Source organism: Borostomias antarcticus (genome assembly GCF_949987555.1).
Source record: "Borostomias antarcticus genome assembly, chromosome: 19".
Classification (NCBI taxonomy): domain Eukaryota; kingdom Metazoa; phylum Chordata; class Actinopteri; order Stomiiformes; family Stomiidae; genus Borostomias; species Borostomias antarcticus.
The window spans coordinates 11,200,944-11,220,483 of record NC_140252.1 but is presented as its reverse complement, the minus strand read 5'-3'; the positions used below and the strand labels follow the sequence as shown (position 1 = coordinate 11,220,483).

The 19,540-nt window shown below is 42.5% G+C and overlaps 1 protein-coding gene across 1 annotated transcript; it reads left to right on the top strand.

Moving 5' to 3' along the window:
- Nucleotides 1–1,388: 1,388 nt before the first annotated feature.
- Nucleotides 1,389–12,685, top strand: gata4 (GATA binding protein 4). Its single transcript, XM_084454120.1, has 6 exons — nt 1,389–2,183; nt 8,829–8,995; nt 9,917–10,042; nt 10,252–10,333; nt 10,438–10,568; nt 10,704–12,685. The coding sequence occupies exons 1-6, from the start codon at nt 1,646–1,648 to the stop codon at nt 10,827–10,829; spliced, it is 1,170 nt and encodes a 389-aa protein (XP_084310246.1). The 5' UTR covers nt 1,389–1,645; the 3' UTR covers nt 10,830–12,685.
- The last annotated feature ends 6,855 nt before the right edge of the window (nt 12,686–19,540 follow it).

Sequence of the window (19,540 nt, the reverse complement as noted above, 5' to 3'; positions counted from 1 at the left end):
ACACACACACACAGGCAATTTAGATAGCTCTATCATTTTCATTGCATTGATTTTATTGAATGAAGATTTAGTGAATAGCCTACACAAGGACTGTCATTCACTCTCACTCACATACGCACACAAACACACAATGCATTCACCAAAATAATCTCTCAATTACATTCTACAGTAATTAATTCAACCATTCGAAAACACAACACATATTGTGAGGAGAATAAAAACAATATAATCATTAACTTTTGAATAACACTTAACGCTGAGGCCCGTTGGCAGCCACACCCACATTTTATAGCCTAGGCCCTCAAGTCATATTCGACCGTAGCCTGGCTAATGCGACTTGTTGAATCACATAATTCATAGCAAGACTGTCAGAGGGAAGTCAGGGACAATGAAGTGGCCTTGTGTGTTTACGTTCGTAAGTGTTGATGACAGATATAAATCTATCTGCTGGAACAACAATCCGCTCGAGACTTCCGACGAGGGATTGGCTGGCGTCGAGAGCTGGCGCGAGGATACGGAACAAGCGCTCCGTCAAATCTGACCATTTTCTGTCAGAGAAATTTGAGTAACAGCAACTTTAAAGTGATATGATATTTCTAGTAGTTTTTTTTTATTTTGGTAGGCCTATTTATTATCAATATTGCGGTTGGTCATTTATGACATTGTTTTTTTTGCTTGATATATATAGCCTATAGCCTGATCCTTTGGATTTTTGTATTTTTTTAATTGTAGGCCTAGACATTTAATGGTGTCAATAAGGGCAAACATTATTCTATTTTAATAAAAGTATTTATAGGCAGTGAGCGCAGTTAATGTTGCTCAAATTAAATACCCCCACCCCCCATCATCACAATAGGTCTAATAGCCTATAGCTTCAATTAATTAGGCTAACAGACACACATTTGCCCTGGATTGTTTTGTTTTGTTTTGTTTGTGTTTTTTCATTATAATTTACTGTTTGTGGGTAAATTAAACATTTTCATTAAATTGCCTGCGCAATGTGCACACAATGTTCCTGAATTGGATTATTAAAATCATAGGCAATTCGTTTATGTTGCGCTGCCTTTAAAAATAACATTTCGCAGAGCCTACATTTCAGGCCACAGATTGTTTGCAAAATAGGCCTAGTCTAATGCAAAAAGGTTGAGTATTCACCGCATTATTTGGAGTTTAATTAGACAGACATGTCCACACATTCCTACAACTTCGCTAAGCCAATGTGTGTTCTTATATTCTTCATAATCATTCTTTCCTGAAAGTGCAGCCTAATCGGGTCATAGAGAGAGAGAGAGAGGCAGAGAGAGAGAGAGAGGGAGAGAGAGAGAGAGAGAGAGAGAGAGAGAGAGAGAGAGAGAGAGAGATAATAACGAGGGAGAAGGAATCGTGATCATTAAGTGGCTAGTCTGTGCCTCCGCACACTCCTGCTCTCTGCACACACTCTCTCTCCCCCTCCCCGTCCTTCCTCTGATAGTTGTCTATCTGCGTTAGTAGGTGTGATGCTGTGTTTGAGTGAATGACCAGAAGAGACAGGACAGTAGAGATCCTTCTGTTGGATTACAGCCGATCGTAAGAGAGGACTCGGCGGAGACAGGTATCGTCCAGCAGAGGCTCTACCGACGCGAATGTTCCCCACCAAGGAGAGGCTATGTACCAGGGCATAACCATGACAACAAACCACGGACATCCGTCATACGAGCCTGGTTTTCTCCATAATGCCGCCGCTGCGGCCACTTCGCCGGTGTACGTGCCCACCACGCGGGTCACCCCCATGATCCCCACCCTGCCCTACCTGCAGACGCACGGGGCCTCGCAGCAGAGTAGCCCAGTGTCGAGCCACTCTGCCTGGGCGCAGCCGGTCGCCGAGTCGGTACCCGGCTCGTACAACACCGGCAGCGCGCACCACTCTCCTGTGTCTCAGCGCTTCACTTTCTCCAACAGTCCGCCGCTCTCCTCCGGAGTCGCGACAGCAAGGGAGACGGCGACGTACACCAGCACGCTCAACATCACCGCCAACGGGAGGGACCACTACGGGACGCGCGGCCTCAGTGGGTCGTATCACAGCCCTTATCCGGCCTATATGAGCCCGAACATGAGTGGGACGTGGGCCGCGTCCCACTTCGACAGTCCGGTTCTGCACAGTCTTCAGTCTGGAGGACCCGCTGCGGGACGGCATCCAAATTTAGGTGAGAGGGAAAACATCGTTTAATAAAACTGTTTTTGGCCCCAGTATGTTCACTTTTTGGATTAGGACTTGGCTACTACTAGCCCACTAGCAGTGTTTATATAATCACATTGGCTAATGGAGTAGGCCTAGGCCTATATGAACTTTATATGATAAGTGTCTTTACAGCAAACGGCATCATTTCCAAGTGTGAGGATATGAGTAGCTTGCTATATCCAGTGATACTGTGTTCCAACTGCGTAAATGTGTTGCAGTTGTACCAACTGTAGGCCTATGTAAAATAGCCTACTCAAAACGTTTCAGTCCATTAGATGGTCTATTAAAATAGTATTTCATTTAGGTTTTTTAGGTTATTCATCTAATTTCTAGTTTAAATATTTTCTTATCAGATGAATGACATAGCCTAGCCCTCCAATCATCGTCCTCCGTGACAAATAACCATTCTTAATATGGGTCAGTATAGGCTAGGCCTCTATCAATGGTTTGATTCCCTTAAAATCTAACAAATAGGCTATTGCACCACAAATGCTCTTGTTAATAGTGGTTTAGTTCATTTAAGAAGGGATAGTGCATATTAATCAACAACAAATGTAAATACGCCATAATTTTCATCTGTAGACTCTGGCCAAGCTGTTATAAAAAGGTTTCCTAAAATGGCAAAAGATACAAGTAAACAGTAGAATACATAGGCTATAGTTAAAAAAAGAAGAAAAAAAGAAAGTTAATTCGGCAATAGGTGAGCAGATAAAACATACAACATAGAACAAGACGGTACGCCTACAAGCAAGCAGGATACACAGCGAGGAGGAATGTTAATTTAGACTTAGGGGGTACACAGTCATACCGACGTGACAGAAGCATTATGTGACATTTCAGTGTCGTACGTTAGTGATTGCTAAAAGACCTACGCTATTGAGTTCTATATTCTAGTATAGTTCTAGAAAGTATTTTTAAAACGTGAAATAACTCCTTAGAAAGTGACATCAAAGAATGGATAGATGAAGGAAGTTGATGGGCCTATAATATGGAGTGTACCGGGATATCAGTCTCTTGATGCATTAGTGCGAACATGGATGTCAAGAAAATAATAAACTGCCTTCCGAAAAACAAATATCAAGTAAATCAAATGTCATTGAAATTCATGGAAAACAGATACATCTAGCCTATATACATTATTAAAGCATGAAAGATTAATTAAAGGATGCACTAGTAGGCTATCAAAGTAGGCCTTAACCACATCTTTCATCTGACTATAGACTATAGGCGATAATTCAAAGTCTGCAGTGAGATAATTGATGTTCACAGTTCACTGTTAGTTCTCTTGTTAATTTATCAGAGATTCATTGATTTATTGTCGTTTTTATGTAAACATTCATATAGCTTACGTTTTTAGCTATTAGCCTATGCCAAGCTTTTTTTTCTTCCTAAATTCAGTCAACTAACGGCACATTAGAAAACATTATTAGGCTATCATCTATACAGTAGGCTACACCAACTAGTTTCATCTGTCTGAACAGAAATCGTTGAGATATATCATTCTAAAAACAACATTGATCGCCTGATCTAAACCATGTTCTAACCATCTACATGGTTATGCGGTTACGAATCTTTTCAGAGCCTGAGTATAGAAGTCTTAGCATATGCTATCACTATAGAGACAAAGCAATCTGAGACGGTGTCATTGTTCTGCAGAGGGCATGTTTGCTATCTTGACAATTTCTCACAATGCTGGAAAAATAAAGAAAAAAACGATTATTAATTTGGCAACAAAGGAACACATTGAACAGAAACTAAGGCTAACCAGCTTACCGAAATAAGACACCACGTTCTAGGCTACTGTAGTCTACAAGCTTGTCTACGCTTCACATGTCAGTAGGCCTATTTAGGCCCATTTCAAAAGATTTTTGTTAATTTTTGATAGCAATCACATTTTTGTCAAATAAACGAAACTAAACGTACATAATACCATTTTTATTATTAATTATAATAGGCCTATTAATAACAGCAACAACACAATACTTATAACAATATTAATAACAATAATAACAATAATAATATTATTATTATTAATAATAATAATAATATTGTTATTATTATGATTATTTTTAACCAGAAAACTGGTAAAAAATAATAATAAATTACCAATTTAGTCTAGCTACACCAATAGGCCCTAGACTAAAAAAAAACGATTGGCCATCCAAAAATAAATTGCTTACGAGGTCTTGGTGACTATTTTGACTAGTCTATATGAATATGTTGTGAATTTGACATTTGATTGACATACGTTATCTGACACAAATGACTTGAGCAGACTTTTAAATGATTCATATCTTAAAGTTGTCCCTAAACCTAGTATAGCTTATATAGGCCCGACAGTGATATCATTGAGGCTTGTTTACGGATTGATCGTAGGCCTGCATTGGAGTGGAATAGGAAATTGTTTTCGTTCTTAGTTTCTGGTTATTCGTATGAAGGTGGGGTATAAGGGCAAAATCAAAGATTTTCCATTTGACAATATTTGTGCCTTTGGCTTGTTTTACGCACGGCTATTACGCACGCTATAACTTTGGTGATAGAATACCCGTGTTGATACAGATCATTCGATGGTTTATAACTCGCGTAAGCCTCTTGTATTCATGACTAGTATAAAAAAAATATTGAGTGATTCGAAAGATCATCATGTCAACTGAGATTTTCAAGATGAAAGCTTGGCCACACTGACAGGCTTAGTTAAACCTTGTGCATGCCTACATGACATGGTACACAGCCTACGACTAAGTTTAAATCAATAGTTCAAAGAGTAAATATGATCCATAACCACGAAGTACTATATCAGAAGAACGTCGATATAGATTTACTTTGCACTTTGGTGGCCTAGATTAGATGAAGATTGTACAATCAGCAGAACGTTTAACTTTAACTTTTCCCTCAAAGTGAACTCAACTGAACTCTTATTGCTTCAAAATAAAATATATCAATTATCTAAGAGAGACATTCAAGAGAAGCCCTTAATGCTGAAAGTTAGAACATAGACATGGTCAGATATGTTTATCCAGTTTGTCCGTATGGTGCCAAGACAGTCACAGGTGTCTAGGGGGGTCCTGGTTCACACTGACCAACGATAAGGCCAAATTCCACACATTACAATGTTTCCCGCTGTGGTTCGACTGTGTGCCAGAGACACTGGGCCATATTTACACCTCAAATAAAGTCATGGGAACCCAACATCTTTCAACCCAACATGTTTCACTGTTTGTGAGTAGGCTAGGCCTATATCCCGATTATAATCAATATAGATGCAGATTATAGTTCGACTAAGTCAATCTAAGTCAAACATAAAAACAACAGAATAATTTGCAAGCTGAGTTTTGTACTCTTAGTTAGCAGGCATGAGGCTAGTCTAGTCTATCTGATCAGACAGCTCCTGTAATATCTAGACTCTAGATCGTGGGTTTATTGTGGGTACCAGGATATAGAGGTGCCATAGTGGCAGTGTACTCTGTACTGCAATCAATCATCACCACCATATAGAATAGACGTTTCCCAATAGGCTTGTGTTTGACTAGTGTCAGCATCTTTAGGCGAGCACAGGTTAACTATACTACCATCCATACAGGCTGCTTGTTCTACCCTCACCATAGATTATCTGATATGGCCTTTTCTCTCTGTGAGCTCAGACAGAATGGTTATCTCAAACTCCTGCTTGGCTATTCACTTTTATTTAATCATCTTTTAATTTCAAATAGTAGCATATCTTTGCCAGATCTCTTGACAAAAGAGCAGCAATATTCAAACTAATCACCTTTGATTATCTCTTGTTGATTAATGCTTGATTGTAATCAATATCAGTTGATTAATGACATACTATTTAGGTGATTCAGTTGGTTATTTTTGAACCCCCTGATCGAGGTGATTGTGTTAAGAGTACTTTATGTGCGTTCTGTGGCAGAATGGATGTAATCATTGGACTGAGCTGCTGGTTAGGTAAGCATGCTTGGGATAGACTACTCCAGACCCACAGATAAGGCATTGATTGAATCCAACCTCCTCACCTCACTGTGTGCAGTCACTTTTAGATCAAGCCTCATCATTTTTGAGAGAGAAAGAGAGAGAGCAAGGAAGAGAGAGAGCAAAGAAAAGAGAGAGAGAAAGAGTGAGAGAGAGAGAGAGAGAGAGAGAGAGAGAGAGAGAGAGAGAGAGAGAGAGAGAGAAGAGAGATAGAACTTCACCCTTGTTCCTGTGCGTGAGAGGGAAACTCACATTGACTCCCTTTTTCCTGTGATTAACTGCATGAAAAGCATTTGAACATCAGGTCATATCAGACCATAGCCTCTGTCGTATCCTACAGTAAGAAGAAAAGACAAGTCAAGTCATCTGTTGACTTATGCATTTGTTTAGTCATTTTCACACTGTTTACGACAACTATTCTTTCCTATACTCAGCATTGTTATCTGAATAGTCCCAAAGCTAAATTCTATTTAGCTCTATGTGTGACGAATAATGCTAAAAATAATATCTATCACATAAGCCCCTTAGATAAAAAACAAACACTCCTGAGGGTCTTAGCTAAAGGGCTGGCGTGGCTTAAAGGTATAAACTACCTTTTAGTTGTGCAGACTCAAGACTCAAGACCTGTTTATTAGCCATGTATATGGTTCACACATACTAAGAATTTGATTAGGGTTAAGGCATAAGCTAGTGCAGACAACATAGGACAGGGTGCCGGACAGGACAGTGGAAAGACATGACAGTGCAAAACAGTACAAAAAACAGTGCAAATACAAAATACCAAAAAACAGTGCAACAAAATGCAGTGCAATGTACAAATTACAATATACTGTTAAAAAAATAAAATAAAGGGGGTAGCACAATCCATATACAGAATGGGGTCTGTTGAGTGTAAGTACAGTGTGTGTGCAGAGTGTAGTGTGGTGGGTGAGCGGTGTTGTGTACAATGAGTGCAGTGTGTGTGCCGTTAAGGTATGTGGAAAAACAGAGGTGTTTTTAGTAGTTTGAGTACTGTCCGTCTTGTTAGAAACATTACACGATAACATCATTGCTCTGAGCATGTCAGTGGACGTCTAGCTCCTGTGGAAATGAACGTCTGTCTACACAGGCCTATTCACTGTAAGGTCTGCCCCAACAGAAAACATCATACAGCCATTTCTGATATGGAACATGTTGGCTCATGAGAAGCTGGGCAGCTGCTGTCACCGTTTACCTCTCTACTATCAACGTAGTGGTTAATCTGAGATCATTTCCCTTGACATAATGTACATTGTATGGTTTTGTTACAGGCTGACGTTACACACAGCTCTCTAGGTCTGTATCAAGGCAGGTCTCTTATCAATCTCTCACATTCCCACACACAGGAACTATAGTAGCCTACTAAATTCCTGGTGTGTTGTATGTATTCTAGCGAGTAAGCAGCAGTTCACTGAACTAGGGCCTGATACATGGATAGCACAGTGGCTATATTCAGCTATCAGATAGAGCAAAGCTTTTGCAACACTTTCTACCTTGTTGACCTTTTACACACAACGCGAGACTGGCGTTTTCTCCACCGTACACCCGCAGAGATAAAGAGACACTGTGACATTCACGCAGGCCTTTTAGAGAGGCACAAACACCTCAGCGCTTGTGCTGTGTATTGTCTTGTGCGGCGAGCGTCGATGTGTCGGCTAGCGTCTGGGCCGACCCAAGGCCGCCCGGCACCACCGGCGCCGCATGCCTCAGTCTTGACATCAACCTTGGAGGAAGTCAACCTCTGTTACCAGAAATTACAGCCTACCTCATTCCTCAGTAACACCCCGGCGAGCGTATAGATCATATACATGATGGCACATATAAAGATGGCACATGTAGGCCTACAAACACAGACGCACACACACACAATATATATGTATATATATATATATATATATATATATATATATATAGCTGTAATATATATCAGAGACAGACAGGAGAAGTGAAGATTTTTAGTAGTCTTTGTAGTTTTCAGTTGTCTTTGTAGCTGTCTCCCTCACATAACACATGATTCATCTCTCCGCTGAGAGGCTAAGTGCTCCCAGAGATACTCTCTCGTGTGTGAGAGGGGAGAGAGTGAATATTACATCTATCAAACAGGATGTCACTATCCCTTGGAGAGAGAGAAAGAGGGAGATGTAGAAAAGGAGAAAGAGATGCAGAGGGAGGAAGAGAGAGAGAAACAGAGAAAAAGAAACAGAAAGAGAGGAGGGAGGGGATTTGCTTTGGCAATATTTACTGTGCACAGTATGTCGGTATAGTCATGCCAATAAAAATTTCAATTTCAATTTGAGAGAAAGAGAGAAACATGCCAAAAGGGGAGAGATATTTTCTCCATATGGGTAACTATAGCAGATCTATTTCCAGCCTGGCTCTTTATCAGAAGCGGAGCTGTCAGATAAGCCAGGGTTCCAGCCAGGGCTCCAGGCCGCTGTGGTGTTGGGGTCCAGGGCATACTGGAGGACAGCACCCCCTGCTGGCCAAGACATGCAACTCTCTCTGCTAAAAGACCATTTCATATCTTCGATGACATCATTTTGCTCAGTCCACAATAATTAACATTGGCCTCTTTACCTCTCTCTCCTCTCCCCCTTTCTCTCCCTCCATCATTGCTCAGAGCTGTTCGACGACTTCGCCGAGGGCCGCGAGTGCGTGAACTGCGGGGCGATGTCCACCCCCCTGTGGAGGCGAGATGGTACAGGCCACTACCTGTGCAACGCTTGCGGACTGTACCACAAGATGAACGGTATCAACCGGCCGCTCATCAAGCCACAGAGACGACTGGTGCGTGACCGGACACACCGTTTGACCTTCCCCCTTTTCTATCCCGGGTCCCCTTTTCTCATCCTCCGTTCTTTTTGTGGTCTCTTCATCTCTCCCTCTCATCCTTGTCAATCAAGCTTCTCTTGCTTTCTATCACGATTCAATTGATAATTCGCACACTAAGAAAACAATTGATGTGTGTCATTTAGGTATTTAGGTTTTCAATTTCTTGTCCCTTTTGCTGCTTAGCCTGCATCCCACAGCGGGGGCCAGTCTATATTTTAATCTCACTCTCCATCAAGATTCGAGATTCAAGAATCAAGATTCAAGATCTGTTTATTGCCATGTATATGGTTCACACATACTAGGAATTTGACGAGGGTTAAGGGTGCAGGAAGACATAGGACAGGATGCAGGACAGGACAGGATCCTCCGCCTACAGGTGCATCTCAGAAAATTAGAATATTGTGGAAAGTTCATTATTTTCCGTAATATAATTCAAAAAGTGAAACTTTAATATATTATAGATTCATTACACATGTAGTGAAATATTTCAAGGCTGATTGCCTCCACGTCACGCTCCATTTTGATGCAGTCATTTGTGCAAAAGGAGCCCCGACCAAGTATTGAGTGTAGCCTATAAATGAACATACTGAACATACTGTAGGCCTACAATCATAAAGATAAAAAAAAAGGCGAGTAATATTTCACTTTGTGTAATGGATCTAGAATACATAAAGGTTTCACTTTTTGAATTAAATTACGGAAAATAATGAACTTTTTCACAAAATTCAATTTTTTTGGGATGCACCGGTTTATCTCTGTGTGTGGAAGGGGGTCTAAAGTCTAGTATTTTTTTATTTATGAATTATCTTTATCTATAAAAAGTATTTTTTCATATTCTTCATTTGTCTGTATTATCTTTCTTTGGTCCGTATAAAGTCTGCGTCTCGGAGGGTGGGCCTGTCCTGCACCAACTGCCACACCAGCACCACCACACTGTGGAGACGCAACGCGGAGGGGGAGCCGGTCTGCAACGCCTGCGGCCTGTACATGAAACTACACGGGGTGAGAGAGGGAGGGGGAGAGAGAGAGAGAGAGAGATATATGCACTCGGCGACACTGCAAATGAGCTACTCAGTGTTATTTCGAGTATAAATAAAGTTTGAATGAATCATGACAATCAACATCAATACTCGGTTCCTTCCAAAATCAACTTCCTGTTAGTCGACCCTTGTAAAAGAGATAACTGGTGGGTCGTCATCTGGCTTCTGCAGGTGGCTCGTCCCCTGGCCATGAAGAAGGAGGGCATTCAGACCCGAAAACGCAAACCCAAGAACCTCAGCAAGTCCCAGATTGGTCAGTCCCATTGTGTGTGTGTGTCTGTGTGTGTGTATGCATGTGTGTGTGTGTGTGTGTGTGTGTGCAGACCATCATAACTGACACTGATCTCTGTATTGTAGGGACTGTGCCCTCCGATGGCCACACCCCCACCAGTCCTCCCAGCGCCCCCAGTAACACAGTGGAGCCTCGCCACATTAAGACTGAGCCAGAGACTTCCAGCCTGTACTCACACCACAGCACACACACACAGGTGAGCTTATGTTCTGTTACACACACACACACACACACACACACACACACACACACACACACACACACACACACACACACACACACACACACACACACAATCTTATCTCCCAAAACCTCTCCCCTCCCCCTCCAGGTGTCAGCCCTCCCGGCCTACATGACCTCCCAGGGGGGAGCCCTCCCGCTCAAAATGACTCCTGGGGGCCACGGAGGCCCCTCTGGCTCCAAGAGTGAACCCTGGAACAGCCTGATCCTGGCCTAGCAGGGGGCTGAAGCTCAAAAATACCCCCCCCCCCCCAAGACACTACCCAGCTCTACCCAGCTGACTACAGCAGAGGCCCTTATCCTCACAGCTCCGGAACCGGGCCCTGGAGATGATCTACAAAAGAACCAGAGAATCTAAGAACCTGCAGAACTGCGGTCTCATAGAGGAGGAGGAACGGAGGAATGTGGAAATAGTGAACTGATCTGTGCAGTGTGAACTGTAGATCAACATATCTATCTATATATATAAGAACAGGTGGGAATATGACCCTGCAGAGTAACAGTGGCAGCAGCCCTGCTAGTCTCCATTCTACAGGAACCTCACAAGGGACAGTATACTGAACCAAAAGCAAGACAAAAACAACCAACAAGACGTTTTATGTTCATCAAAAGTTATTTTATGATCTCTTTTTACTGGCTTCTGTGTTTTATTGTTCTGTATCTCTGTTCACCAGCTTCACTGTGTAATTGTTTGCTTCCTTTCATTTGAATGACTCAATATTGGCACTATCCACTCAATCTACCAGAAATGATCTACCATTACAATCCAGAAATCGAACTGTACCATTACCTTGGGGGAGTTGTGGGCCTCTAGTTGTGGTCTGGGAGTGCAAGATATTATGACTCCAGTTCAGAATGCAGGTCACACTGTTGGTCAAGATACAGTGTGGCCTATATGCTGTGGGAGCGTGTGCATATCCTAATCCCCCCAAAACTTTGCAAGTTTAGTCTAATGCACTCCCTTAAGCGTTATTATGGTGTGAGAGGGGGATGATGATGATGATGAGAAAAGCCATCACTCCATATTGAGGGATTGCCAATAATGCGAAAAGGCTTTTTTTCTGAGGTATACCAGCATACTACTTCCTGGCTATCATACCAGCCAGCTACTTCCGGGTTCTGCTCTGCTGTATGTGCTTTCTGTTTTCTCCCCTGTGCCTTTCCTGTGACCTTGCTTTGATATTGACGAGTATGGCAACCATACTTTATGACAGAAATGCATTGCTATCGCTTGGACTGTATACTGTCGTGAGAAACTACCTACAGGAGCGGAAAAGCTGCTTGTTGTGAATGTGATACGGCTTGATTGGCACGTAGCGCCCTCTACTGTTGACCTAGTGGAATGGAGCTCTAACAAAATGGACAAAGGGCTCTGTTGAAATGACAACCGCAAAAGACACATCTCTAAAGCAATCATTACCTTAAAAAGTAATGATCCAGGAATCGTATTTTTAGGTCTGCGTACAGTTCCAAACCATGGGCGTACAGTGTGTGTGTACAGTGTCTTTATTTTCTGCTGCAGCCTATCATCTGTGTTCCATGCATGAGAAAAACATTTAGAAGCCAATACTGTAAGAAAAAGATATTGCTTGTGAGAAGCAGGGGACGTGTGGTGGTAAAATGGTGGCGTACTGTCACACACATGTAATTTACCATGTTGAATATATGAACATACCTGTATACAAAGACTCCACTCCAGTATAATTGTATAATATAACCTTGTGATATGCTGTAAGTTAACCTTTAAGAACACGTACACTCTTAGAAACAAGGGTTCCAAAGAGGCCGTGAGGTTGTCTCCATGGGAGAAATATCTGGAAAAAAAAGACCACCTTTTGGTTCCGGGTCAAATCTTTTGGTGAAACGGTTATAGCTTGAACCTTTGTTTCATTAAATAGTTCTTCCTGGAACAAAAACAGGCTCTATAGTTTTTTTTTTCAAGAGGTTCTCCCACACAGTCAACCTCCTCTGGGTTTGGCTGCATCTTTGTTCTAAGAGTGTTCTATTAAACAGTGAGAGATGGGCTTGTGTATCTTGCTGATCTCGATGTGCACTAACGAACGCTGAGCTTGATACCTGTCCTCTGTCTGCACCTGTAGCTCCACCAAGGACGGTAATAAAGACAGACATTGAAATTCTGACCTCATTGTTTACATACATCGGAGTCATTGTCAATATAGGATACTCAAACATTATGTAAAGCAAAGTCATCCAGCTTCAGGTCTCTCTCTGATAAAATATACACAGACTATGAGAAGAGATCTATTTTGGTAGTGCAAGTGTGATCCCTCTTTTTCCAGCTTTTTCAACCCCCCCCCTCCATACTTCGAATTTCATCTGCGACACGACTCAGGACTCGAACCCTGAATCTCATTCAAAGACATCTCCTTCTGCAAACTTTATACGTCCAATCTGTACGTATTCCTTAGTGAAGGGTGTGACATCGCTGATGAAAAGCTGGACGGTGCGCCGACTGAACTCCTCGCTCAGCCCCTCCCTGAGGAACTGAGCATACCTGTCCTGCACCATCTCTCTCCAGCGCTCTTCAAAGGATTCTCTCAACTTAGTACGCATGGCGTCACATATGTGGGGGCTGAAACCGTAATCAAGGGCAAACGACCTCCCTTTCTTGATGTGTTCTTCTAAAGAGTCGATTTCTTCGGAGAGAGAAGGGTGCAGATCTTCAAGCATGGCGGATATCTCTTGTGCCATGAGGTCTTTCTCGTCCTGAGAAACAGAGTTGGGAATGCTGAACATATCTGTGAAGTAGGTTTTTCTGTCATGTTCCTCAATAGTGTTTCTCATCAGGAATTTAATCTTTCCCTGACCCAGTAATCTAACTATAGCCGAGTAAAGGTTTTCACATAATGGAGACAAATTACTCTCAGTGCTTTCCTGAATAGTCTTTAAGTAGTTATTATAGGTGTCACTTCCAAGTATCAATTCAAATTGTGCATAACTGACGTCTCGGAACAAGTTCTCCTTGGGGCCTTTGAAGCCCCAACACTTTCTGTAGCCAATGTAAGTCCTGACCCCGTATTGAGTGTACCACTCAAAAGCCTTCCGCACCAGGTTTAGCATACAGGGTTCCGAATTTCTAGCCAGACAAGGGCTGTTCAAGGTAAATATGAACACAAGCCATTCATCTGAGACATCCTCAGATTCGAGCAGTTCCTGGGTTTGTCTGATAATGGTGTCTTCGCTGTGCTCTCCCTTGCTGTAGTCGGGATAGTAGGGGCCGTACAGGCAGATCTCCTCAGGCTTCTCCACGGCCGCCCAGGAGTGCTGCTTGTCCTCCTGCCCACATTCCTCTGTGATGTCATCTAGGAACACCAAAACTTTCTTGTTGACAGAGTCTTCATGGAAGACGTCCTTGATGCCTTGCCCAGACTTGAGCTGCTCCAGAACTCTGTTCACTGACTTCTGGGTGTCAGTCCAGGGATATATCAGGTCCAGAAATATTCTTTCATTGGTCATGTCCTTGTCCCTTCCGTTGAGGCAAACTTTTCTACCCTCCAGCTCATGGTTGAAACTGGCATCTCTGTAAAACATAACAATATAGATAAATTCAAAACTATATGCAAATCACACAGATCAGTTAGTTGCAAACTCCCACTATCCTTGTGAAATGCCTGTCAAACAAACATTTAATTGTCTGTGGCATTCACTCCAAATAACACATATAGCACACTTCACTGATTTGCCAGTAAATTTACTTTTTGTTACACTCAATAAAGTCCCACCTGATAATTCTGTGATTGACTTTCTTCAGTTGACCCAGAGAGCTGGTTGGCCGGTGATCCTGGCTTCTACCTGAACACAACATCGGAGCTTCTCCGTTCCAGTCCAACAGATTCCGTTTACGTTTCATCCTCAGAAGGAAGAAGGGAAAACTCAAATGTATTTAGTTATTTTATTTGTAGTGCATTCTGAGCACAAGTTCCACATCACAGAGAGGATAATTAGTTTAATTTAAATTAGTAACATTTGACAGTGAAAGAACTACACCTTAACAGTCAGAGAACTACAGCTGAACAGTTAGATAACTACAACTGAACAGTGTGTGTGTGTGTGTGTGTGTGAGAGAGAGAGAGAGAGAGAGAGAGAGAGAGAGAAACAGAGAGAGAGCGAGAGAGAGAGAGAGAACTACAACTGAACTCAGAGAACTACAACTGAGAGAATTGTGTGTGAGAGAGAATTATTATTATTATTATTACTGTATTATTTCGGTGGTACTCAGTAGGAGGTATAGCCTAACACACACAGCTGAATGGAACAGGAAACGTTTAAAGAGCAAGGTGGGTAAAGTAATTGGATTACTCACGGGAAGTGGTTCCATTTAGACATCTTCTTGCTCCAGGAGATCCAGAAAACTCTGGATCCAGTCCCAGTTTGCCTCAGCTGCCTCTGGTAGGCTACTAGACCTCGTTCCTCTCAGTAGGCCTAGATGTTGAAGAACTATTACTTTGAATTGAGTGTTGGGGGAATTTATTGCAGGAACTTCTGAAATGTTCTGAACCGGAGTCTTCTCATCAACCTCCTCCCGTCAGCAAAACCACAGGCACCATCACGTCTCAGAATACAAAAGAAAAGTCAACCAATCAAAACATATGGCACATGCATAAACATGACATCATTATCCAGTCAGGCAAGTTCCTTCTAATTCTGACTCATCAAACCACAGGCACCATCACGTCTCGAAATGCAAAAGAAAACAGTCAGCCAATCAAAGCATATATCACACACATCCAGTCAGGCAAGTTAATTCTGATTCTAACTCATCTGAGGTCAGACGTTCAATGATTAGTGCCTTTTTAGGACCATAGCTGTAGGCTACTGTGGGGTTAAATGCTGTTCCACAAATTCTCACATAAATATTGACTACTCTGACAACACGGATGGTTGCACTGAGAGCCATGCAGAATAACAACACTAAACATGACTAGTCTCTGAGTCTGACTGACTGGCCTCATTCATGAATACACATGATTTACTGAGAAAGAGAGCAGTATCAGGAGCACTACTGGTGTCCCTCAAACCACCGGTGCTCATGGGAGGGAATCAAGTTCAAGAGAAGAGGATAAGTTATTACCCCAAAATGGCATAAATAATCCAGGTCCAGGCACTCATCACTAATCCAGGTGGGTCTGAAAAATGTAAACGGCTTTTCATTCATGGGGCTAGAGAAATTAAAAATACACTGTGTATCGGCTCGTGCCTTCTTCAGGGTGTGGTGACACAAAGACAGAGCAAGCTAATTATATACACAGGTGTGTGCAGGTGAGTAATAAATGCAGTTGCACTGGTAGTGTAGGAAACAGGATGTTGAATATCACTTTCTTTGTTACCTGTGATGTGGAGGAAAGCATACATGAAATGCGACATCTCAGCATCTGGGTCGACATTGGACAGTCAAAGTACACAATATTAATATTACAACATTGGACAATAGAAATACACAGTATTACAGATGTGACCAAGCAATGACAAAATACAGTACCCTCAATCCAACCAACAATTGGAGCACACTTGGTAAAAAGAGAACCAGTACTGTAATTGATAAGGACCAAGGCAATGATTATAAGAAGGATGAGAGTTCAAAGTCCAAATTGAGACCATGGTAACCCGTGCCCTTTATTGTACAACGATACAATCACATGGAACACTCAGATGTTTCCCTAGTCTCTCTCTCTCCCTGCTTCTCTGCTGGCTGTGGCTGTGGCGCGAAGTCAAGGCCTTAGACTTCCCTCCCCCGCATGGTGTTATCAGCGTGTCTGCCTGCTGTGAGCAGCGAATCTGTCCGGCTGAGTTGCCTACCGTTTCCAAATCGAAGTCTCAAGGTTTGGTTGAGACGTTAAATAGTGCTCTCTCGGCCCACCCCCCACGCCTAGGCCTGCCCGTTTAGGGCCTAGTGAAGCTAGATTGGTGGAGGAGTGACCATACAGATGTGTCGCCTGTCACCCTAACATGATGTCTTAATCACCATTGGTTGTCAGTCTGGGTTGTGTCTGTTTAGAGTGTCCCATAGAGATGTGCCATTGATACCCCAGAGGAGAGCCCCCCCCTGTGGCCTGAGTGTGACCTCTTGACACCCACTACCCCGAACGGCCACAGCAGCAGCAGAATCAGCTGTCTCCCTCACTCTATTGACTACACAGTGTCCACGTGAAAACAAACATTAAATCAAATACATAGCAGTAAGCCTCTGTAGATGTTACAGATATTTCTCCCTAGATTCTTCAAGGGCATGGATCCAGTATGATTTTGTCCCCACCTCCGCACCAGAGCGAATTACTTCACCTGACACTCTTAGAGTTGCATCACCCCCTTGTTGGGTTTCTATGTAGTGTTCATAGCATAGTTCATGTTTCCAGTACAAATGGCATAACGGCCACTCTGTACCTCAGCTTCCTTTTAGTGACGCCTACATACTATAAAAACAGCCACAGGTGCATTCAAGTCGGTACATGACATGAGTATTGCAATTTATAAAACTGGTGATTGGATAGGTTTTGTTTGTGAACACACCTCTTAAAGTGTCAGTTTTCACCATATTCCCATAGCTGCAATTACCACAGCGGAAATTGAAGCCAAGTGTCAGGTTAGGGAGCAGGAAGGTAACTCCTGACTATAGTTTGTCCTTGGCTGTTGGGGCCCATGTGCAGCTTATCCCTGGGGGTTCAGTGAATACCTCCCGTAAAGAAATGTCGCTCTTAATGATGTCCCAATTTGAATTTATAGTGTGTTCGATCTGGACAGCTCCTTTGCTATAGAATGGGACAGAGTCAGGTTTCTGGGTTTGCTCTTGTCTTGGTTTGGGACTGAGCAGTTCCGTCCTCTCCAGTGACAGCTCTGTTGTGAGCCTGAGTGAGGATTTGGGGTTGATACCGTCTCTGCCTGAACTCACAAGTTGCTGCTGCATGTCCATGGATTGAATTTGGAAATCCTGATCGATCAGAAGAGCATAATGCATCTTAGTATTTGGATTTGTCCATAGGGGATATTCTTAATAAGCCATGGGGTGGGGTGTATGTGGGTGTGTGTGGGGTATGCAGTAAGGTGATTTACTTTATTTTTTATAAATCTTTATTTATACAGGGAAGTCTTGTTAAAACTAAGATCTCTTTTTCAAAGGGGTCTTGGGGACTGTACAGCAACTGGAAAACTAAAATGATGGCTACAATGGGATACAGAGAGAGAGAGAGAGAGAGAGAGAGAGAGAGAGAGAGAGAGACAGACAGACAGAGAGAGAGATAGGTGGTGGGAACCTCTCAGGCGCGTTCCTGGAGACTGAGACTTCGGGCTGTCTGCAGACTCAGCAGAGAAGCTTAGCTCTACCTGCTCAGTGGCCTGAATACCCCAGCTCCAGGTCCAGTAGGCTTTACTCCACCTGGTGTAGCATACAAGTGCGGCTCACCTTTTCTTTTCTCTTTATTCTGTGTGACTGGCCTCGTTGATAAATAGCCTGCACTTGATTTACATTTAAAATGTGTGCACAAATGTAGGCCCATTGTCTGATAATGAATGCATGCATTGCTCTTTTTGCATCGTTATTTCTACAGGGAAGTCCCGTTACTTTCAAATATCTTTTCTAAAGGGGTCTTGATCACTGTATAGGAGCTAAATAGGAAAAACAATAATTGTAGGCTACAATGGGATACCATAAGCGTAAAAAGACAGTACAATGCAGATACATAATCTTACTTTTGAAATTACAGTAGGCTACCCCACTCATCCGAACTTCAGAGATCCGAACCTCCCGGTCTACCGGACAGGCTTAATTTTTTTTTTTTTTTTTTTGCCTTCTATCTGGTTACTGATGGGATTTTCATTACAGTACTGTATCGTACTGTGAATAAAAACAGAACTATATGTAGACCTACATGTTGTATGTAGGCTGTAGCCTACTGTCACGTTTCATTTCTTTGTTACTCTAATGTCGAGCATAAAACGCAAACGAGTCTGCTGCGCGAGAGCTGCATTCCTTGGTAGCCAGAAAGCGCGTCAGCAACCTGAAGCAGCATCGAGTCATTTTTCGTTCCCAGTTAATGGACTTCAGGAACACAGACGTGTTGTGGGCATGTAGATTAGCCTACTAGACCTACTGTATTTGTTAAATAATAGCCTACAGCGGTTGTTTTAGAGACTTTCTTTTAGGCTACAATAGCCAAAGACACGACAACTTGTCTGTCATTTGATTTATTTATTTATTGATTATAATTTGCTCTAATTGTTCTAATGTTGGGTTGTTTTTAGGCTATACCATTTTATTCTACGAATACAGTAGCCTATCGATGCAGCGTAGCCTACGCCTCATTTGAGAATAAAGTACTGTATTTGATCAAAGCACGCTCAATTGGAAATTCGGTTATTTTATTATAGGCTACTGTAGGTCTATTATAGGCTAGGCTATATGAGTTTATTGGGCTATTTGATTGCAATTTTGATGCATTTTCACAAGTAATTAAGGTTATTTATCGGTCTATTATGAGTCTATATGGAGTATACCACTTATTGAATTTGGTGCATTTTAACATAAGTTTCAGTCATCCGGACATTTCAGAGATACGAACGACCTTCGGTCCCGTTGGGTTCGGATAAGTGGAGTCCTACTGTACTTTGAAATGAACATTCGTCAGATCTCGGCATGACGCTTGTTCAGCCTACAAGTTTCAATATAGGCTTCCATCAGTGTGACCTAACAACAAGTGAGTAGAGATGTTTTTTTCCTTGACCAATCCGGATGGTGTTGAGAAATACTGAACCAATCCGAAGCATCGGTTTGGATGAGCACGGGGGGGCGGGGCATCACACCAGCCGCTCTGGTCATTCACTGGTCGGCGGAAACTAAGCCCATGACTTCATGGCCAATCACAATCGTCAGTCGATCTGACGACACGAAGTCAATTTTTGTAGCCTACAGTGGCT

Bases quoted from the DNA above. Each gene is read 5' to 3' on its own strand.
- gata4 (XM_084454120.1), top strand. From the start codon at position 1,646: ATGTACCAGGGCATAACCATGACAACAAACCACGGACATCCGTCATAC. The intron at 2,184-8,828 runs GTGAGAGGGAAA...ATCATTGCTCAG, and splicing joins GGGACGGCATCCAAATTTAG to AGCTGTTCGACGACTTCGCC. The intron at 10,569-10,703 runs GTGAGCTTATGT...CTCCCCCTCCAG, and splicing joins ACCACAGCACACACACACAG to GTGTCAGCCCTCCCGGCCTA.